The sequence below is a fragment of the Arvicola amphibius genome, chromosome 5 (genome assembly GCF_903992535.2).
Source record: "Arvicola amphibius chromosome 5, mArvAmp1.2, whole genome shotgun sequence".
Taxonomy (NCBI): Eukaryota; Metazoa; Chordata; class Mammalia; order Rodentia; family Cricetidae; genus Arvicola; species Arvicola amphibius.
The window spans coordinates 63,280,058-63,302,539 of NC_052051.1; the positions used below are offsets into that span (position 1 = coordinate 63,280,058).

General features: G+C 49.5%; 2 protein-coding genes across 2 annotated transcripts; one reads left to right on the plus strand and one right to left on the minus strand.

The window, feature by feature from the left end:
- The first annotated feature begins 1,805 nt into the window (after window positions 1-1,805).
- Window positions 1,806-12,405, plus strand: Nutm1 (NUT midline carcinoma family member 1). The gene is made up of 7 exons (XM_038331669.1): window positions 1,806-1,882; window positions 4,415-5,120; window positions 7,209-7,337; window positions 8,739-8,875; window positions 9,290-9,564; window positions 10,014-10,130; window positions 10,462-12,405. The coding sequence occupies exons 1-7, from the start codon at window positions 1,864-1,866 to the stop codon at window positions 12,403-12,405; spliced, it is 3,327 nt and encodes a 1,108-aa protein (XP_038187597.1). The 5' UTR covers window positions 1,806-1,863.
- A 1,158-nt stretch (window positions 12,406-13,563) lies between these two features.
- Window positions 13,564-20,767, minus strand: Lpcat4 (lysophosphatidylcholine acyltransferase 4). The gene is made up of 14 exons (XM_038330668.1): window positions 20,535-20,767; window positions 19,142-19,284; window positions 18,639-18,859; window positions 18,169-18,281; window positions 18,001-18,061; window positions 17,700-17,758; window positions 17,484-17,518; window positions 16,954-17,008; window positions 16,778-16,860; window positions 16,401-16,526; window positions 16,047-16,179; window positions 14,643-14,741; window positions 14,141-14,297; window positions 13,564-13,850 (listed from the first exon to the last, which is right to left on the minus strand). Exons 1-14 carry the CDS (start codon window positions 20,646-20,648, stop codon window positions 13,675-13,677), a joined length of 1,575 nt encoding a protein of 524 aa, XP_038186596.1. The 5' UTR covers window positions 20,649-20,767; the 3' UTR covers window positions 13,564-13,674.
- Between the last annotated feature and the right edge of the window lie 1,715 nt (window positions 20,768-22,482).

The following is a 22,482-nucleotide window of genomic DNA, read 5'->3' on the forward strand; positions in this document are numbered from 1 at the left end:
GCCTGGTCTACAAGAGCTAGTTCCAGGACAGGCTCCAAAGCCACAGAGAAACCCTGTCTCAAAAAACCAAAAAAAGAAAAAAAAAAAAAGAAACACAGAGAGGCTTATATTAATTATAAACTGTTTGGCCTGTTAGCTCAGGATTATTGTTAACTAGCTCTTAAAACTTAAATTAAGCCATAATTCTTGTCTATGTTTAGGCAGGTGTCTTGGTACCTTTTCTCAGTAAGGCATTCTCATCTTGCTCCCTCTGTGTCTGGCTGGTGACTGACTCTGCCTTTTCTCTTCCCAGAATTCACTTAGTCTGGTTGCCTCACCTAAACTTCTTACCTTGCTACATATTTTAGCTGGGCTAATATATTAATGTAATAACTTTTTAAAGTTTACTTTATTTCGTTTGCACTGGTATTTTGCCTATGTGCATGTCTGTGTGAGGATGCCAGATCTTGGAGTTAACACTTGTGAGCTGCCATATGGGTGCTGGGAATTGAACCTGAGTCCTCTGGAAGAGCAGTCAGTGCTTTTAACCACTGAGCCATCTCTCCAGCCCTTTAATTTAATAACTTTAAAAGGTAATGTAATGAAAAACTTTATAGTAATTTTAAGACAGGGATGGTGGCACTCAAGAGGCCAAGGCAAGGAGATCTAAGATTTGAGCTTAGGCTACATAGCCAGACTCTGTCTCAAAAAATTAAAAGGGACTGGAGAGATGACTCAGTGGCTAAGACTGCTTGAGGACCCATTCTTGCAGAGGACCCAGGTTTGGGTCTCAGCACCCACATGACAACTCACAACTGACTGCAACTCTCCCATTCCAGAGGTTCTGGGAGCACCAGGCATGCACTCAGCTACAAGTCAAACAAATACAAGTCATTCAGACAAATATCATACACATAAAATAAAACGGCATAAACCCTTTTAAAACTATTAAAGGTATATATATTTTTTAAAGGTACATACAGGTCTTTAATCTCAGTACTCAGGAGGTAGAGGCAGGCAGATCTCTGTTGAGTTCCTAGCCATCTAGGGCTATATAGCTTACCCTGTCTTGAAAATAAATGAATAAACAGATAGATAGATCAAGTACATAAATAAATATTTTTTTAATTTAGTAAGGCTTTTCAGCAAATGGAAAAGGCTGTGGCTTCCACGAACTGCAGAGCTGTTGGGACTGGACCTTTTGGGGATTATAGCGAGAACGTCTTCTTCATACAGTTAGTTCCACTTGTAGTCTAAGCTCTTCTCAGCCTCCCGAGTCCTAGGACTACAAGTGGGTGGCGGCTTTTCAAGAAGGCGGTGCTCACCCTGGATCATGAGACACTTCAATTTCAAACATGTAGTTTTCTTGATCCTCAACTATACAAACCGTGTGCTCCAAATTTGGCTCAAAAATAGAGTCATCATTTAAGAAGCCGAAGGTCTACTACTATTAGTAGTTACAGAACTGGAGGAACCGAAGGGCATAGGATTCGATGTATTGTTGAAGAATAGAAGAATAAGAACCCCAAATTGAAAACTACAGTATAATGTTGGGAATCTGAGAAAACAGTGTACAGATTGTCCAAAAAAAAAAAAAAAAAAAAAAAAAGACACCCAGCAACTGTGCTATCAAATTCCTGTAGAGGGATTGTCTAGTTTTTGCTTACTTACTAGAACCCACTGTGGAAGACCTCCTTATTAGCACCACACAATACCCCCCTCCCCCACCATAGAATGCCTGCGTCCGAGATTCTAATTCTGTTTTGACCCATCTTTTCTTCCTTGGATATCATCTGTAAGAGCTGGGTTACTGCCTGGCTCCTGGACCCAACTGTTTCATTCTAGAGGCTTCAGACAGGCACTGTTGGTGTACCTAAACCTCAGATGATGGCATCAGACAGAAGTAAGACTGGGAGTCGTGGAGACTGTAGGCTATCTGCCACCTGCTCACATGCCTGGGCTGTCAGATTTGTCCCTTTACCTAGGAACAAATTATTTAGGCTGACCTAAAGGGATGTGAGACATTCGACCCCACACAGGCATTAGGGAGTCCGGGAAGGTAGATTTTTACCTTAAGAACAGGGGAGGTCCTCCTTGGAAACCACAGTCTCTCGGAAGTAACACACTGAATACTGGGAGGTGAATAGCAACTACCGATTTGATTCCCCAGAAGAGGGAGCAGTTCAGCATGCTTGGGGTAGAAGCAGAGGTTTCTGTACAGTATGAGCAGCCTAGTCAAGGCTTCAGGGAAGATTCAAGACCTGTGTCTTCTGCCAACAAGTGCCTGCTCCAGGACTTTGCCATGAGAAGGCAGCGCGTAGTCTCTTTTGGTCTTTCGAGGGAAAGTAGGCTGAAGGATGGAGAAGTGGAAATGAGCCAGGGAAACAGCTAAAACTCTTCAGTGGGGTTATTCACTTAAGAGTGAATGGGACTAGAAGGCCTATAAAACTGCTTGCACCCGGACCGGACGTCTCCTACCAGCCACAGACATCGCTTCTTTTCAGTCCAGGCAGCAGACCTTTCTTTCTTTCTTTCTTTCTTTTTTTCTTTCTTTCTTTCTTTCTTTCTTTCTTTCTTTCTTTCTTTCTTTCTTTCTTTCTTTCTTTCTTCCTCCCTTCCTTCCTTCCTTCCTTCCTTCCTTCCTTTCTTTTCTTTCATAGTAATTTATATACATATATCTATCTGGAAGTTGGGAACTCTAAGACTAAAGTTCCATCTAATTACTGTTCCGGGGAGGCTACTTTTCTTGCCCCATAGACAATATCCATGTGCATGTGTACGCTCATGCATCTCTGTCTGTGTAAATTTTGTGTTTATTGAAATTGAACCCAGGGCCTTGCAAATGCTGGACAAGCATTCTACGAGCCATGTCTGCAGCCCTCGTTGCACTTTTTAGTTTGAGGCAGGGTTTCACTAAGTTGCTCAAGCTGCCCATGAACTCCCTCTGTAACTCAGGCTGCCCTTGAACTTGTGATCTTCCTGCCTCATCCTCCAGAGTAGTTGTATTTACAAACCTCTACATATTTTTTAAGCATGTTTTTGTTGGGGACAGTCTTTCTTGACTTTCAGGATGGAGGAGATAGGTCATCTTTAGCCACAGTTTCCTTACCTATTGTGGAGCTAAGACCTTAGCAACAATTCACGGTGTGCAGAACTTGGTGGTGATAACCTGGCCCTCTATTGTGTGGTTCAGGTGAATATGAACATGAGTTTGTTCCTATTTCATGTCTCCTTTGTGTTCAGGAATCTGAGCAGTGCTAGTTTGTCGGTGAAATAATCTTTTTTTTTAAAGAGGGAGAAGAATAGCATAAAATTAGGCCGATTGAATTCTCTTTTTATCCTTAAAAGTCATGTGGCTATCCCTGTGGATATCATGTAGAAATAGGCCCTGTTTAATGAAATGCACATTTGTGTGCTCGTCCCCTGCTCTGCCTGAGCAGTATCCACATAGCTCGTCCCCAGCAGGAATTGTGTTCTACATTTCCTTCTTCCTCAGCTCCAGCTCAATGCTTTATGCGTGAGTTCTAAACTTGTAACATTTAATGATGGAGAAGGGTCATCTGGCATACAGCTAAGATTTCCATACTGCCAAATTTCAACTTGTCCAGCAGTTACTGAGGCACTGGAACTCTCCCTGCCTCCATGCCCTTCCCTTACCATTTCCTGGTCCTTATCTAATCCTTCCCAGCTATTCTAGGCTGTTGCATAATGAAGCTTCTGGGAAGCAAGAATCCAGGCTTCCCTACCCTGTCCTGGGGACTGTGCTTCGGTGGATGCGCACATGCACAACACAGCAGCTGGGAGCAGGTGGCTTCTGTCTCGTGGGAGTAGGTGGGGTTAGGAGAGGTCCATGTATGTTGGTGGCATTATTTTTAGAGAAATGAGCTTCACGAGCCCTAGAGTCATTGTGCCTATTCATAAACTGCAACTTCTTTTGTTTGGGGTGAGGAGATTATTAGGAGCAAGAGGACTAGGAAAAGGAGGAGACGATGGACCAATGTTTCTGAATCAGCCTCCCCCTCAAGGACCCCATGGGTGCTTTTCAGGAATCTGAAACTTTCCCTGCGCTTAGCTTTCCTGCAGACAGTTTTCCTACAGGACAGGTGTCAGTCCTATTTCACTTCTTGATCGACTGTGGAGCTGGCAGGGGAGGGCTACAGGGGAATTTTGAGAAAAGCTCTTAGAGGCCATGACAGCTTCAGCTTGCTCTTCTTGGGAGATGCAGGTTTATATGTCTCATTTGAGAGGGAGCAGCTTCTTTAGCCTGGTAACTCAGGAGTGAAGGACTGCTTGGGAGACATTTACAAATACACCCGTCCAGCCCTCTCCTTCACGTGTTAAGAGTCATAGCTCTGACCCCGTAGGGACTAAAAGGAAGTCATATGGCCTAACTTCTGGTCTCCTTCCTTCCCCCTTATCTTCTTTGTCTCAACAGCCTCTCCATTACCAGGACCCGATATGGCCATGAAAGCTGGTGCTGGCCTGCCTCCTTTCCCTGTGCTTCCTTTTGCCCCCGCTACTCCCGTTCCACCAGACCAACCCCTCTGGGAGCCATCACCACAGCCCCCCATACCTTCCGCATTCTCTCCGGGCAATCCTCTACTTCTGTCTGCTTTTCCCAGTCCATTGTTAATGACAGGAGAAGGAGGCTCTGGCCCCAGTGTGGCCGGAACTGGCCAGGTCATTGTCAAAGTCAAGACAGAAGTGGGGCCAGCTGAGCCCTCTCAAACTCAGAACCTTATAGTTACTCAGACAGCCCTAAACTGGATTACCTCGGGTACTCCCTGTGGGGGCCAGGAGGGTCCCCCTCCTCGGTATGTGACAGCCTCTAATGTGAAGACCATTCTGCCTGCTGTGGCTGTTAGAGTGAGCCAGGAGGGCCCCGCAGGACTTCCTCTGCAGGCTCTACCATCAGTTGCCCAACTGGCTCCCATTGTGCCCCTGGAAAAGTCTTGGCCAGGAACACAAGCTGCAACCATGGAAGGAGGTCCAGTGGCTACCCGGAAGCCCTCTCAAGGTGACCTTGCCTATGCTTCCAAGGGTGTTTATGAGAACTATCGTCGCTGGCAACGCTACAAAGTCTTGGCCCGGACTCACCTATCCCAGAGTCCAGATGCAGAAGCTCTTTCCTGCTTTCTTATGTAAGTGGGGGTGGGTACCCAAGACTGATGCATCTAGGGCTTTGAGAGAGGACTCTGGGATAGACCCAGGGGTATCGGATACTCCAGAATTCTTGAAGTCAGTTGTAAGGGTGAGAAGATGCTGTTAAGAGAGAATTACAAGCAGTGCTGCATTCTTCCTAGCTTAGAAGAAACGTTCAGGTACCTTTCCAAGAACACCTACAACTCTGTGACGTCAGACAAACATTTTAGGGAAGTCGTCATTTACAGACGAGAAGACGGAGAGTCTTCCTGCCATAAAGCAGAGATTGTCATATAGATCCCTGACACCAAATGTCAGGGCCCACCCTGCCCTCTGGCATGGATGATCTAGGATGAGGTAGGCTGGGCCCTGACTCATTCCTGTGGGATAGGGAAGATGGCACTGGGCCAGACCAAGACCTTAGCGTGTGTGAACCTTATCTTACTCAGGAGTCAAGTGAACTAGGGAGGGTATGGAGAACTGTTGGCTCCACACACACTCGATTTGTGAGCTGCAGCAGGGACATTTAACACCTTTGCCCTCAATTTCCTCATCAGAAAAGGGGTAATTGTCCCTCTTTCCAAGGGTTGATCAGATTAAAGGTGCTTGGCAAAGTGCCTGGCATACAAAATGAATCATTTAAATGGTAGCTCTTTTATTATTACTGTAAAAAGTCAATCTTAATGAGGAAGGGAGCCCACATAAGGCCAAAATATCCCCTCCTTGTGAGTGTATGTATGTTTAGCCAAGAAGTCAGGAGTTACAGGCTGTCTTTTTTGTTTATACACCAACCATTAGTCATCTGGGAGATTTTTCTCTACTTCTCAAGCAGACCGGGTATCCTCAGCTGCAGACCAAGGAGTAAAAACTGTTTTACCAGACTTTGGAAAAAAAAAAAGCAAGTTTCTTTCTAGTGGAAGAACTCCTTCAACTGGACTTTGGAACAAGTGATCAAAAGACCACTCCCAAAGTCCTCAATAAACACCAACACGGAGTTCTTGTTTTTTTTTTTAATATATATAATTTATTTAATTTTATTTTATGTGGATTGGTGTGAAGGTATCAGATCTCCAGAAACTGGAGTTACAGACAGTTGTTAGCTGTCATGTGGGTGCTGGGAATTGAACCCGGGTCCTCTGGGAGAACAAACAGTGCTCTTAACCGCTGAGCCATCTCTCCAGCCCCCAGCCATCTCTCCAGCCCCCTCTTGGTTTCTTAAGATAGCTCTGAGTTCTCTCTTGGGACCTGGTGGAGGATTTCTAATTCTAGAACCAGCATGAGCTCTCGAGGTTTGGTGAGGTCCCATCCCCTTTGGTTTCTGGCCAACTCCTGTTCCCCAAGCTTCTGTCTGATGGGTGGGATCTTATGCCAGGCACTCTCTAGACCCAGTCATCTGGGAAGCTGATTAGATGCTCCGTCCTAGGATGCTGACACTCTACAATCTACCATTACAGCTAGTTTCCCCAGATGAATCTGATACTCCATAATGTTTAAGGACTTAAAGAGAAGCCAGAAAGGCAAAAATGAAGTCCTTATTTTTAGTCTGCATTCTTGACTTCCTCTGGAGCGTTCCAGAAGTAATGGTCCAATATTCTATTTGAAGATCTATGATGACATTCCGGAGACAAAGAAAAAAAAAACCTAATCCCTAAACCAAAACTCCAAAACTACTACACATGTTTTAATTAGAGGCTCGTGTTGGGTTAGTAAAATAAGTCTGACAATTCAAGAGGCTCCAGACAGGGTTAAATCCGCTTTACAGTTAATAGCGTTCATTTACAAACCCCAGTGTTTCCTTCTTAGTGTCCAGTTAGCACCGTGAGAGTTAAAGGTGGATGCCCTGGTTGATTTCAGAAGGGCACGAGGAGAATCATTTGATTCTGTGTGATTTGCAGATCTCGGTGGGAAGGGCGGCGAGAATGGCAGACAACCGGAGGGGAGGCTGTGGAATCTGGACATTTCATTACACTGGAACATGACAGGGGCAGGCTAGAATTGGTGAAGGAAGGGGGATAGGGACTGAGGTGGGCATCAGAAGAGGTGCAGGGCACACTTTGGTAATGTGTCTGACCTAATGGGGGTTTTAGCCCAGTGCTTCGTTCCTTGGCCCGACTGAAGCCTACTATGACCCTGGAGGAGGGACTGCCGAGGGCTCTGCAGGAGTGGGAGCGTACCAGCAACTTTGACCGGATGATCTTTTATGAGATGGCAGAGAAGTGAGTCTGATGAACCCTCATTCACCCTGCAGGGGCAGGGGGAGTGGGCGAGTGGTAGGGTCGCAGGGACAAGCGTGCGTGTGTCAGGGTGGGTTGTCGGGAGGGTCAGCTGGCAAAGGTGCCCCACCGCCAAGCCTGACAATCTGAGTTTGAGCTTCAGGACCCACATGAAGGAAGGAGAAAAGTGGGTTGCAAAAGCTGTCCTCTGAGGTTCACACACGCATACTACACACACACACACACACACACACACACACACACACACGAATGAATTTTAAAATGAAGAAGGGAATGTCACAGGAGGGCTGCAGGCTAGACAAGGGTCTCCTGGATCCTTGCTGCTTCTTCTACTTGGGCTCTGGGGTTATTTTTATCTTTTCTGCTCATGAAGGCTCTGCTGCCTCTGGACCACTATGGGAGTTTCATACTGAAGGAGTTAGGAAAGGATTGGGCCTAGTACCCCCCAAAATCCCATGCAGAAGGACCCTCACCATGAAGGTTCTTTAACTCAGCAGATGGCAAGTGGCTGTCCATGTACAACTTCAGAATCCCTTTTCCTTTTATACTTTTTGTTTGTTTTTAGAAACAGCACAGAAAAGCCTTTCTCCCCCATCCCAGAGAGGGACTAATTCTCTGCAAGAGGTTGGCCAGAAGAAATCAGGGTATTGGACACCCAGAGTGGTCTCCTGACTCTATCCCCCATTTCTATAGCATAGTCAGGGCTAAAAACTAACTTTGGCTGGCTGTGCTGTGTGAGCCAGCACACATGACCCTGAGTCTGAGCTGAGAGTATCCTGCCATCCCAGGATCCATCCAAGGCCAGCCTGGGCAACACAGTGAGCACTTCCATCACAACAGCAGCAGAGGAAAGAATCGTTTCTTCTAAGTGTACCTTTTACTTTTCCCCTGAATCTGAACCTTTGACTTCCTAGGTTTGCCCCTCAGGGCCTGTTCGAGCCTTGGCACTCTGGTGGGCTCTGCTTCCCGAATTCTGCCAGATGAGGCCATAAAGAGCGACCCTTTAGAGTGTACCTCTAGACCGTTGCACAGGCCAGACTGAGTTTATCGAGCTTATATTAAGTAGTGATGAATCCAAGGCACTGGGTGAGAGAGATACGACACGGAAGTGTCTATCGCCACTTTGTCCTGGAGAATTGTCTAAGCTCTGTACCACCAGTTTCCTGAATCAACTTCTCGAGTGACTGTCCAAGGTGAAGGGACAATATAATGTTATTCCCCAGCATTGTCATTAGGCTACCTGTGAGCAGCTTCCCCTGGCTGACCCAGCTTCAACAGTATTTAGCCAAAATGAGGATGATTGTGGATGCTGCCTGGTGTCTGGGTTGCGGATGAGCTAGGTCTCCTGCTCAGCACAACCTGTGCCTTCTTTACCCTCTGCAGGTTTATGGAGTTTGAGGCTGAGGAAGAGATGCAGATACAGAATGCACAGCTGATGAATGGGTCTCAGGGGCTGGCCCCTGTAACCCCTTTGAAACTTGATCCAGGGCCTCTGGTCCCTGAGGCCTGCCAGCAGCCAGGTAAAGCTACCCACAAACCAGAGGAGGGTTAGGAAAGGCATTGTTTTTGCTTCTGAAACTTTCCCGGAAGTGACATTTTATGAGCCAAATAGAATGCCCTATAGGAAGCTGGGATCTTGGTCCCCTTTGTCTTGAATTAGCTATTGATCTTGGCCAAGTAAACTAACTACTCTCTCATTGAGATTGCGCATGAGCCCTATACTTTATCAACCTAAGCAATGGGGGTGGGGTCAGGCAATTTCTCGGAATGTCAAGGTGTGTGGAGAGGTTTCTAACTGACTCTCCAGCTTTTCCATTTTCTCCCCCAAAGCTTGATCCTATTCTGGAAACATTTCTTGTACCCAGATTTCTTCCCTTTCAAGCATTACTGGAAGTAGATACCAAAGCTTTCGCACATCCCGTCTCTTCCCTCAGTGTACATCCCCAAGAAGGCAGCCTCAAAGACACGGGCTCCCCGCCGGCGGCAGCGCAAAACCCAAAGGCCTCCGCTTCCTGAGGCACCCAAAGAGGTCCCACCAGAAGCTGTGCAAGAATATATTGACATCATGGAAGGGCTGATGGGGAGCCACTTGGATACTGGGAAGGCAGAGGATGAAGAGGGGCAGCTGGAGGATGCAGGGATGTATCCAGATCTAAGTCTTCTGAACTATATGGATGAACTATGTTCTCAGGAAGTCTTTGTCTCCAAGGTGAGTAGAGTCTACATGGCTAACTTCTCCTCTTCCTCCTCCTCCTTCCTGCTCCTCCTCCCCCCTTTTCTTCTTTTTGAGACAAGAGTTTCTCTGTGTGTAGCCTTAGCTGTCCTGGAACTCGCCCTGTAGACCAGGCTGGCCCCGAAATCACAAAAGTCCACCTGCCTTAATGCTGGGATTAAAGGTGTGTGTTACATGGCCAGCTACATGGCTAATTTCTAATAGATATTTGGGGGTTGGGCACTATGGGGCACCAGCCATCTGGGATTCTGCCTATGGCAGGAGGCTCCATTCTACAATTTGAAAATGATTATCCATATATGCACATGTAGCACGGTCTACTACAAACTCCAAGGAGGAAGTGGGGCCTCATAGCTTTGTCTCTAGAGCAACTGGGCTTACAGGTCACTTCATATCAAGGTTCACACCACTCTTCTGTTTCCCAGGTGGAGGCGGTCATTCACCCTCAATTTCTGGCAGATCTGCTGTCCCCAGAGGAGCAGAGAGATCCTTTGGCTTTAATTGAGGAGCTAGAGCAAGAAGAAGGACTTACTCTTGTCCAGGTAAACTTGGGAGGCATAAAACACCAGGAAAAGGAACCTGCCTGATTCTGTATAACCCTTTGATATCCTAATTCTGTTTTAGAGGATTTAGGGTTGGGCTCTGGGTCTAGAACAAGTAGGGAGGGGATCATGTGAACGAAGTATACAGGAGAGGAAAGACTCACATCAGGGGTTTAAACTCCAGAGTGGAACAAGCTACAGTACCCATCTTTGATACCATCACTTAAGCACTTACTTTCCTTCCCCACATTGTCATCTCCTTTCACCCACTCAGCCAGCCACCTCTTTTCCTAACCATGTCTAGAACCGGCATTTGTCCATTCCCTTACAGCTGGTCCAGAAACGACTCTCGGCCTTGGAGGAGGAAGATGCACAGACCCCTCCAAGTTGCAGCGGAGCTCAGTCAGACTCAAGTCCTTCTGTTTCTGATGAAGATGAAGATGGGGGTCGGAGGCTTCGGCCCTCACCTGGCCTTCAGGGGCCTGCGGGCACTGTTCACATAGGAAAATGTGCTTCTCTAGGCAAGCAGGCAAAAGAAATGTATGGTGGGCAGGAACAAGCCCTAGGTGGTCCAAGGGGTATTCACGAAGATGAAAACGCTCTGCTGCCCTCCAGCAGCTTGGACCTGCAGCTAGAACTCACAGCTTCACCGGGAATGCAAGTACCCTTGGGTGTGGGGAGAAAAGGGTCTGGGAAGATTATAAAACAGTTCTCTGAACATCACGAAGGTCACCTGGGAGGTCCTGGGTCCTCTGGGAACTACCCAGTAGCAGATAGGAATCCAGAGTCTTTACCTTTTTGCTGGCAAGAAGGTCCCCAGCCCATGAGAGCCTCCAATTTGGATGCTGGATTTACAGATCCAGTTCCTCTGCAAGGACTTGAGTTAGAAAGTCAGGCCTTGGGGTTGCAGATAAGACAACAGATTCGGGGAGTTGGGGTGCTTACTCAAGGGAGAGACCCTTCAGCAGTGTCCCAGGAAGGCTCTTCAAGGGCCATGTGGGGAGCCGACAGAGGCCTTGCCATGGTTCAGAGTTATGATCAGACCCATTGCCCTGGAGCAACTGGCAACCTGGATAGCGTTTCTCTCAGCCCAGGACTGTGGCTGAGCAGCGACATGGATGGCATACACTTAGAGTTCCCCTTACAGATAGAAAGGGTCATCGACAGCACCCAAGACTGGGCATGCCTAAGGGAGGACCAGACACTGAGTTCCAGAAACGGTGTTTCTCCAAGTCCTAGAAAAAGCACAGTGCTGGAGGGTGTGGGGAACACTGTGGTTCCCCGTGGAGGCACAGATGCGCCCGCTGTCCTAGAAAAGAAAACTTCCGGCAGCTTGCCAGGGTCCCTGACAGTCAGTGGCCCAACCTTGAGGTCCAAAGAACATCGAGAGCTGAGCCCTGAGATCATACCTGATCTCAGTGACCTGTGGGCTGAAGGTTGCTCCCCACTGCTGGAAACATTTGACACCTCCACACTGGGGGCTTCCCCAAACACCCTGATACCCACATGCCAAGACAATCTCCTTATTCTTGAGACCCAGGATACTTCTTTCCCCCAGGCTAGCCCAGAGGCAGAGAGCAGAGATGATCTATTGTTTCCTCTGTTGGAAAACATAGAACATGTTAACATATTAGATGCTAGAAGTGACAGTAGCCCCCAACCAGGGATCAGCAGGGATTGCTGCTCATCAAGTTTTAATTCTTGTAACCTCCAAGGAGAGGGCAGGGAAGATACTGCTTCCTCCAAACCTGTGGCCCTTGTTCCCTTACAAGGTAGTCAAGAATCTTATCCACTCGAGACCACCAAACCAACATCTCACCAGGGTCTGGGAAGTACTTCCCCTAGAGGGAATGCTTTAGTTCTGAGAGACATCTCTAGTAGAGAGACAGGCAGCTCAGCAGATAGGGCCAAAGGAAGTGAGAAAGAGGAAGACGAAGAACTCTCTAACTTTGCCTACCTTCTGGCTTCAAAACTTAGCCTCTCTACAGGAGGGCTTTCTCTTACTACTTGTCATGTCTCTGGAAGTCAGGGAATCCAAAAAATATCCTACACATCTGCCCGAGTAAATGACCTTGACCAGCCTTCACCCTCTTCCCACACATCAGGGAAGGAAGCCCTAGTTGGGAGTCCAGCTACTGCTGTAGAGAGACCCCAGCCTGGTAGTTCTGGACAGAAACCCCTTGCTCTGGGAATAGTGCAGCTCCCACAGATCCGTAAAAGGAGGCGTGACGGTTTTGCCACGAGCAAAAGGAAGAAACGACGTCGCAGCCAGTAGGAAGCTGAGGGCCATCCTGCTCCACCTAGCAGCACCCAAAGGTGGACGCTCCAGAGTATATTTTACAGCTGTTGCTCCCTGGTAGGGAAGCAGCCCTGGCTCAATGTTTTGTTCTTGTGCAAGAAGCTGAAAACCCTGGGGCAGAAGACCACACTGCTGGGTTGTAGGAGCCCCCTTCAGTGGGAGGGAAAGGGAAAGGGCTTTGGCAAATTATATGGAAAAGCGTTTGTTTTTGTTTGGAAATTGTTCTCTGTGTGCTCTTCTGCACAAGCACCTTGGCTGTTACATAGAACAAAGTTTTACAATAAAGGTAGATTCTGCGGATTCCCTGCATTGTTTTTGCTAAGAATGACTTTGACGACCAGTTATGTTCCAAAGCAGTAGACCTCTCTCCTCTTCCCAAGCCCGAACTTGGCGTTGGCAGGTCTTGTCTGGACATCCTATTACTGTAGGTAGGCCCCCTTGAAGGTGGGGAAAGATGCTTTTTTTTTGTATCTGTCAGCTATCAAAGACCTGATTTCCTAAATCAAATTAATTTTTACATATTTGTGTCAAAATATGTAAAGGTGGGGGGGGGCCTTTTTTCCTTTAAGGGGCTGGACAGGAGGGATGTATACATCCACGGCTCATGCTACTGTAGGGAAGCACCGTGTGGCTGCTGTGACCTGGAGAAGACGATTTTACTGACACAGGTCTCCAAGTATGTGTGATGGGATAAACTCTCAGTGGGACTATTAAATATGGAATGGCAGGAAGCAGTATTTCCATCTTTAATGAGGACACAGCATGAGGGAATGGGATGAAAAAGATATTCACAAAGAAGTCTATTAAAACGTGCACATTTAGTAGGGGGCTAACAGCATGGGAAGGATATAAAATCACCGTATGCTTTCTCTGAAAGAAATACCCCAGTCCACTTGTAAGTGAGAAAATTCAGGTGTGCCCAAGACCAATCTATAGTTGTTTTTTTTTTAATTCCAATGGAAATCTGGCAGCTGACCATCCATCTCTTTCCTTCACAACTAATGACTGCATTCCTGGGACCGAGCTTCGTTTTTTTAATAGATATATATTTATATTTATATATAAAATAGTCTTTTACAAAAACCCCACCAAACAAAAAATTAAAATAAACTTAAAAAAACAAACAATGATAACAAAAAAAAAATCAGGAGCAGAGATGGGGTTGAGGCAGAGGAGAGGCCTCTGGCGCTGTCCTGAGAGCAGGGCTGGATTCGAGCTGAGGAGGAGAGTGGGGGGCTGAGGTGCTCAGTCATCCTTCTGCTTGGGGGCTTGCACAGTCCCGTTAGCCAGGGCAGTGGGGCTGCTTGGGGATGAGGCATTTGGTATCTGGGAGGTGCTTCGAGGCTTGTGCGGGGGGCGTAGGTAGGTACTGAAAAGCTTTCCGTACAGAGGGTCATGGAGGGAGAAGTTCTGGAACTGACCTGGACGGGAAGACCAGGAAATGGAAAAGCAAAACCACCTAAGCACATGAACAGGGCCCCTCTCCCTTCCCTTTCCTCAGAACTGGTATACCCAGCCCCGCTAATCTGTTTCTCAAATCCAGTTTTACATTGCTTTTTCTCACTTGCCTGTTTGTTTCCCACCCGCTTTGCCTCCCAGAGGGTCTGCTTCCTAACGTCACTAGCCCTTTCTCTGTCAGCTCAGTGCTCAGAGCATATCCTGGTGCTGATGGTACCCCTGGCGCCTGTGCAGGGTGGACGCAGTGACTCACAGAGGGAGAGGCCTTGGCTGCCTCCAGGCTGGCACAGCTCAGCATGCAAAGTCGTGGCAGCAGGGCGGGGTGAACCCAGCAACAGGTGCAGGATGGTGCTGAAGCCGTCTCTGTATAGCAGGCGGCCAGGTCCTTCTGCCTCTTCTTCAGCAAAGAGCTTGGGACAGAAAGAGAAGCCTGTCAAGTTCTCTCCTCCAGGCATTGCCTCGTGCCGCCTGGAAAGCCTGCCTGACAAGCTCTTCTTCTTCCAAGAGTGCTGCATATAAGCCCTCTTGGACCTCTAGTGCCCTTTCTTTCAGGGTAACTGTAAAACACTTATGCCTTCTGTCTGGCTAGGCCACAGTAGGAGATACCGCAAGATAGGCAGCTTTAGGTAGTGTGGCACACCTGGGCACTGACCATGATTGTCTAAAAGCTAATGAGAACAGCACAGTATACCACGCTCCTGGGATGAACTGTGGAATAAAGGGTAGCAGTTGTCCCCACAGTCCCTCAGAGGTACCTCAAAGGCCAGGCGAATCAGCTCCTCCAGACTCCTGCCTCCATCCAGGGCTGCTAGTGCAAGGGCCACATTTCGGAAGTCCACCAAACCCTTGGCATCCTGGAGGGTGAAAAACCAGAGCAACACGGGGACCATGCATCTTCCTCCTGCCCTCTGGACTTTGGTTTCTCTTCGCCAGGCTTAGAAATGAGGACTGTGGTCACTCTGCTCAGAACTGAGCACCACACTCCCCAGGACTCCTGAAGTTCTCAGGCTGTATGTTTCCCTCCGGAAGCTACACCAATCCACCAAGCCACGAGATAACAAAGCCCTCCCACAGAGGTCTACGGTTGGCAGGGAATCCCCAGGAATTGACAGACCACAGGAGAGCAACCCTGGTTTCCAAGCCAGACAAACTGGTTTTCCTGACTCCGCCTACCTGGGAGAACTGGTCCAACGATGGAAAGGGGGGGCCACAGGCCTAATTTTTTTTTAATCAAAAATCAAAACAGATGCTATGCCAGGGATATGGGGAATATGTTGGCTGAGATGCGGATAGTCTTCCCTAATCTAAGAATCCACATATGCTCAATACTTAAAATGTTTAATTATTATTTTTAAATTGAGACAGTGCCTGTCTATATTACCTAGGCTGGCCTTAAATGTTTGATCCTTTTGCCTCTGCCTCCTGAATGTTGAGGATGTTGAGACCCATAGTCTGTGTCTTAGCACAAACAAAGCCCTTTGAGAGGCTAGGGGTATAGCTAAGGTCTAAAGAGCACCTGCCTAGCAGAAAAATCTGAGTCTATTCTTAGCACTTAAAATACAAAGTGGGCAGTGGTGGTGCACGCCTTTAATCCCAGCACTTGGGAGGCAGGGGCAGGTGGATCTCTATGAGTTTGAGGTCAGCCTGGTCTACAGAGCTAGTTCCAGGGCAGCCAGGGCTGTTACACAGAGAAATCCTGTCTCGAAAAAAACCAAGAACAAACAAACAAACAAACTCGAATTGTAAATTTGTCAGGATACTTAGTTAGATTTCTGGAAATACATTTTGCCAAAATTCTTGAGTTACTTAGGGAATCCTCTGCGAAGGAAAAGAACCGGCCTCTGTATTGCAGCAATTGTGGGTCTACATTCTCAACTGTTTAACCTAATCAGTTTCTTCTCAACCTTTTCCCTTCACCTAACCTTCATGACCCTTCGGTGAAGGTCTTCACCTAGTGTCCCACACAGTCATGATTCCCCATCTTTGCCAATCTCTAAAGTGGCTCCAGGCTCTAGACTTCCCTGATGGAGTCTGTCTTTTGTTCCTCATTCTATGACTACAACATGCTGCCCTGCTCATCAGAACATCATCTCTAAAACCTGAGCTTGTTGGCTCTGAGGGCAAGCTGTCCACTGTGCTCTGGGTTCTAGCCCCATTACCTGCTGGAAGTAGCTGAAGGCACCAGCCACTGTCTGGGGATCTGAGAGCTGCAGCTGCTGGGCAAACGCCTCTTGGCTTATCATTCGACTCCGGCCTGGCTCTGCCCCCGTGTCCACACAACCAGGGGACAGCCTACGATGGGATTGTTGACAGCAGTGAGCTGACTCAGTCTTTCTGGATACGCCAAGCACAATCTTGTCCCCAGCACGAGGCTTCTAGCGTGGGTTCAGCTGCGGTGGTTCCCCCACCCCCCTTATACTGAGGATCAAATCCAGCATGGCACTTCCTCTTTTCCTTATTTTCCCTTTCTAATTTTCTCTATCTGGGGCACCCTCATCTTCAAGGTAACTTACCCAGCCTTCTGTAGCACCTTTCCCAGTTCCCAGAGCCGCGGCTCCAATGCTACCTTCAGCTGGCCCACCACAATCACAGGCAAGCTCCCCACAAACTCACATTCAGTGGCTGGGATGCCCAGGGCCCTATAGGAAGGAGAGATGGAGATCAATGGGAAGGCATGAGAAGAAAGTCCTGAGGTCTCATGACATTCTGTCTGATGAAACGGTCAGCTTCCGTCATCTCTTCCCTCCTCAGTCTCAGCTGTCACACAGCCCTTCCCCACTATCCCTTATCCTGGCTGCAAAACCTCCTGCCCCTTCTGTGGTTCTTATGCTCTGCATAATTGCTCCAGAAAATACTTTGTGGAACACCAGGAAATACTTGCAATACTCACTGTGCCATGACTCTCTGCACATTGTTGGCATAAAGGGTGGGGTCCTTACTCTCCTCAGGGCTGGGCTGATACACTGGCAAGAACTGAAACAGACATGGCTCTCATCAGGACCTGGAAATGAGGCCCCGGCACTGCTACTCTGTTTTCCCCACCCCACTCAGGCGGGCGGGGCATACCTCTACTTCCACGATGCTGCAGGGCTGAGAGGCTGTGAGCCAGAGAACTTTGAGTCTAAGAGAAGAGAAATGGGTGTTTAGCACTCTTTAACTACCCTCATACGAGGCTGTGATTTTAAAAAAAAGGCACCCCTAGCCCCAGTTAACTAGGAGGCTGAGAAGGGCCAGAAAGATGATGGGGAGAGAGAGAAGATGCAGAAACAAATCAGGGGAAAAGCGGCAGGCAAGGGAAGTCTGGGTATCAAGGAAAAGGGAAGAGGCATGCCTAGTGGTGTGGGTGCTCCAGAAGAGACCATCCCCCTCCCAAACAAGAAACAAACACAGGACAATAAATAAGAAGGAACTGTAATCGCAGCAGGAGTGACTCGGGTGGGAAGGCTAGAAGGACTGCCAAGTTATACAGGGAGGTCAGAGGGCAATCTCCTCCAGAGCTCTCTCAGTCCTACGAGGGTAGTCATTCCAGAGATTAGACCAGGGATGCTCTGGTGGACCCGACTCCCCACCCTTACCCCCACAACGCTAGAACTCACACGCCAGGACCCCTCCATGCCCAGCTGGTCGTGTCCTATGGGAAAAGCAGAGGGAGGGGCAGGTTACTTTTCCTTGTGGAAATCACCTTTAGCAGAGACCCCAACCTGACCTCACGTTCCACCACCCCCCCATGTGTATCTTAACACATTTTCACTGATTTCCGTTTAAGGAGGGATTCATGCTCCCCGTTTTCCCCCTCTTCTACCGAGACTCACCAGACTGTTGGGGTATCGGATGAGGACAGGCTGCACAGGCACCCCTGCGATGAAGGCTCCTAAACCCCGTTTCCACCCCCAGCCCCCAAGGCAGAAGTTAGTACACGGAGGTAGCAATATGGCATGAGGGTCTGGAACAAATCCCAAATGATGTGTAGTTTTGCTTTACTAAGAATTTTCTCCCTGACTCACCTTGTCAGCATTAGATAAGAGGTTTCTTGTCACCACCATCCCCTCCTCCTCCCCCAACTGAAGCTGGAGCTCCCCCACAACCCTACCGCCCCACCATCATTTTACTCACCGGGTTTGAACTTCAGCAAAGCCTTCTTGTTAGAACAGGTGCCTTCGGGAAAGAATAGTACCTGGGTGGGAAACAAAACAAGAACCCCCAAGCACAGAGTGAGGTGGGGAGGGAAGAGCAGCTGCTCTGCATACAAGGCGTAGAGAGGGTCTTGAGGCCCTTACCCACCTGAGGCCACTTGCCTCCCGAGGTAGCCCGCCTTCGGACCTCCTCAACCACTCGGCGGCGAGAGGCCGGGTCGTGCCTGGATACTAAGATGGCTTGATTGAATCGCAGAAGGGCTGGGTCGGGAAGGTTAAGGAGGAGTCACTTGGTTCTGACCCTGAGGCACTGACATCTGGCAGCCTCTATTTCCTCAACAGTATAAGATATTTCAACAATTCATTTATTGCTACCACCTATGTATCGTAGGCTGTCTTTCTAGTACCTTGTCTCTGGCCCCAGCCTTGAAGTCTGAGATCAGCTGACACAATTGGGGATTTGCATTTCAACTGCCAACAGTCAGTATCCCTCCTAACTTTTCTCTCTGAGCTTGAAGTTTCCATTTCTGACTTTCTTTGGTCCAGACACACACACACACACACACACACACACACACACTCACTCACCCCTGCCCCATAATTCTTGAATTCTCTCACCTCCAATGACAGGCACAGAAAGATTCTCAGCTCGAGACACAACCTTGGGCAGGTCACAGGGGAGTAGAACAATTGGGTCAAAGAAAGTTGAGTGGGGGGCGGCAACCAGGACAGGGGCTTCCAGGCGAGAGGCCCTTTGTCCCCGAACACGGATCCGGAGGAAGCCAAGCAGGAAGAAGAGCAGTCGGCTCAGACCAAGAACCCCGTTGTGGCATACAGTCCTGCCAGGGTAAGGCTGGGGATCAGTGGAAGAAGGAGTTCTGGCCCTTAATCAAGCCTGTTCCCCACCCAGGCACCTGGGACAGTAGGATAACCCCTTTTCTCCCTTAAAACATGTTGGCCATAGACCTGAAGTAATTGGGATATATCACTTAGAGGAGGTTCTAAGGACCAGATCTTGGCTTGGCTGATAGCTCATTTTAACCGATTCAGAGCCCTCTGGAGGGCGGGCAGAGCCTTCAACAGGGTGAGAAATAGGGTCTTAGGAGTTGAGTCCCACTTACTTCCTCCATCCAGTAATTGGTTCCTGAAGCTGCTCTTCAGTGAGACCTGCTACTTGGAGCCACGCGAAGGGCCAGAGGAGAAAGAGGACGATAAAAGCTAGAAGCACTCGGATTGGGGCCAGCAGTACCCCCAGGAGACAGAACTGCAGAAGGGCAGGAGAAAATCTCCCTTAGGGCCGGGAAAGGCTCATTCCACAGCATCCATCTCCTACGAGGACTGAGCCAGGGGCAGAGTTAAGACCTTGGAGGTGATAGGGTAGGGGCTCAGGGGTCCAAGTGGGATGAAGAAGACACTAGTGAGACCACGAGGATAAAAGATGAATACCATGAGGTGCCTTATTTTCTCTCTCTCAGTTGACTCCCACCCCATCTATAAAGGTTAACGTCATAAAAATGCATCTAGTACTTGAAATGGTCGTTAGGATTTAATGAGAGAATGCAGTGAAGGTGTCCAGCACTGTGTTTGATGTAGGTTAGAGACAGGTTTTCTTCCCCAACATCCCATTCCATAAGTAGCTCCTATGCCAAACAAACCCGGTGCAGGGTTCTTTCCACACTTTGGGCCCATGGAGATGGTTGGAAATAGATCCACTTTTCAAGCCTCAGGTCAATCAATCCCTAGGACTGCAGAACAGCAATCCTTAGGTAAAGCTAAGCCCTATTCCGCAAGGTAAGGGTTGCCAAGAGCCAGGGTGACTCCAGAGGCTTCTCCTCAGGATTGAGCAGGTAAATAAACTTGGTCCCCTCGGGGGAGGGGGGTTCGGCCTCAGGGGAGGTGATCACAACAGAAACCTTGGACACTTCCTTCCCACACCACCTCCTGGCTACCCTAGGGTGGTGCGTCCCTCTACTTCCTGTAGCCAACCCCCCTCCCAGCCTCCCTGCCCCCACCAGTAGGTGCTGCAGTGAGGGTGTGTGTGTGTGTTTGTGTGTGTCTGTCGGAGAGGGGGTGGTAGCGGAAAGAGGAGGTGTTGGAAGGGCACAATGACGCAGTCTCTGGGTCCAAACCGTTTAAGTCGAAGCACGGAGAATTGCTGAGCACGCCCCTTCCCCCACCCCGGCCTTTCCGTAGCCTCCTGCTCCATCCTACCCGTCAACCTCCGAGGGATGTAATCCGCATTCCCCAGTGTCCTCCATCTCTCCTATCCCCGGGTCCTCTTCGGTCCTCCCTCTTCACCCACTCGTTTCTTCCATACTTCTGAGCCTATCTATCGCCTAAGCTCGCGTCCTCACCCACCTCCGGCCGCCCCCACGTGCGCACCCCCGGACTCCCTCTCCAAAAGCTTCTCCGCCGCCTCCACTCTCATCCCCATGCCCATCTCAACCTCGGCTCCTTAACACCCGATCTCCCCATCCCAACCAGTCCTCCGCACGCCCCCTGCCCACACCTTACCTTAACCCTCTGGAGGCCGGAGAGGTGTAACTCATGCACGAACGGGTTTGGGGGCGCCGAGGGCCCGGAGGTGGGATCGAGGGGGGCCCAGGCCCCAGGACTTCCTTGGCTCATGATGGGAGAAGGTGGAGCGAGGGCCGCAGCCCCCCCTCCACCCCCGGCCCGGGCCCCGCTCCCGGTCCCGCTCTGCAGAGCAGCTCTGCTCGTGCGGCGGCTGCAGCGGCAGCGGCGGCGCTCTGGTCCCAGCCCCGCCTGGTGCCGGCCGAGGGGCGGGGAGCCGCGGCGCCGCCCGGGCCGCTCGCGTTGTCAGGGCGCCGGCCGCGGGGCGGAGCTTGCGGCGCCCGGCCGTCCCCGCTCCTCCGCGTTCTCTGCAGCCCCTCGTGCCATTCGGAGCGCGGCGCCCCGAGGACCTGGCCGTCCCTTTCGAGGGTCTCGGGCTGGAAAACGGAGGCGAGGTGGGCGCGCAGAGGAGCGTCCCGGTCACCTCCGGACGCCGCGGCCACCCTGAGAGCGCAGACAGGGTGGAGCCCTTGTCCAGGCAGGGTGCCGACACCGCGGCTGCAGAGGGAGCCTGGGCCCCCATCTCTCCGCCTCTCCTCGGTCCCAGCTTCCCCGTCTCCCAGGCGGACCACCTATTTCCTTCCCAGCCGGCGAGTCGCCATAGTGGAGCTCGCGCCCTCTTGCGACCGAACTGCACTCGGCGTCCGCGCGTGCTAGGCTGCGTGGGCCACCGTCACCCGCGCGCCTGCATCCTTCGATGCTTAGCGGGTGTACGTCCCCCAAGCCCGACTGGAGACACATCGCTATCTCAGCTTCTATATTCGTCTCCCTCTGGAATATGGAAGACACCTAAGTTCCTGTCACCTGCAAACCCCTAAAGCCCTCCCAAAAAGCATTGTACAGCAGCCTAGCAGTTGAAGCACCAGGAAACTGAGTGGACTTTGAAACCCATAGCTGCAAACGCTTATCAAATATATAGTGCACAGGGGAGAAGGAGGCTTTGCTTATGAAAATAAGCCGGGTTCAATTCACCTTGTCTTCCACCTGCCCACTGAAAGGTAAAAAGTGAATGGGTGTTGAAGCAAGAAAACGGGGGGGGGGGGAGGGGTTAACTTCAGAGCTAAGGATGTTTGCCCCAATGCCTTCTTGAGTTCTTAGTTAACTCCAGGACATATTCTGAGGCCAGGGTGAGAGTGATGAGGACTCACAAGTTCTGTTGATAACAAAATAAAACATGGAATTCTCGGCAAAAATCCACAGATAATGCTTGAACTTCAACAAAACCAAAATGGGTGATTCTAGTTTCCTACATGCTCACCGGAAAAGAGAAAGGACAACTTTACTAATTTTCCTTGCCTTGGTTTCAGAATGCCAGTTTTCGTGCGTGCATGTGTGTGCGTGTGTGTGTGCGTGCGTGCGTGTGTGTGTGTGTGTGTGTGTGTGTGTGGTTGTAGGACAACTTGTAGGAATCTTTATTTCCAGTTTTTGGGTCTCAGGAATCAAATTCAGGTTACTGGACTTGGCAGCAGCCGTATCTTAGAAACCTCCTTTGGGAATTTTAAGCTCAGGGGATAGGAGAAAGGGAAAGAAGACATTGAAGGGGTCCTAGGTAGGAGCCAGAAGTAGCTCTTGTCTATATTCTATGTCAATCCCCTATAACCACTGACTGTATCCACACGAAAAGGAAAAGGAACAGCCGAAAGTGTCTGGGAGAGAAAAGTGATGCATCCTAGCTAGGATTTGCTCCTGCTGTATCTGAAAGTTTGTGTGTGCCTCCCCTCCTGCTCCTTCATACGTCGAAGTCCTAGTCCCCAGGTGGTGGTTACTTGGAGGTTAGACCTTTGGGAAACGAGTCTCCCTGTTGTGGCAGAATACCTAACAGAAGCAGTTTAAGAAAGGAAGTATTATTGTGACTCACAGTGAGGGTTACAGTCCATCACGTCAGGGA

Coding starts and splice junctions, on each gene's coding strand:
- Nutm1 (XM_038331669.1), top strand. Junction 8,876..9,289: donor TGAGGCCTGCCAGCAGCCAG/GTAAAGCTACCC, acceptor CTCTTCCCTCAG/TGTACATCCCCAAGAAGGCA. Junction 9,565..10,013: donor AGGAAGTCTTTGTCTCCAAG/GTGAGTAGAGTC, acceptor TCTGTTTCCCAG/GTGGAGGCGGTCATTCACCC.
- Lpcat4 (XM_038330668.1), bottom strand. CDS start 20,648: ATGAGCCAAGGAAGTCCTGGGGCCTGGGCCCCCCTCGATCCCACCTCC. Junction 18,860..19,141: donor CCAATTACTGGATGGAGGAA/GTAAGTGGGACT, acceptor TTACCCTGGCAG/GACTGTATGCCACAACGGGG. Junction 16,180..16,400: donor AAGGTGCTACAGAAGGCTGG/GTAAGTTACCTT, acceptor ATCCCATCGTAG/GCTGTCCCCTGGTTGTGTGG.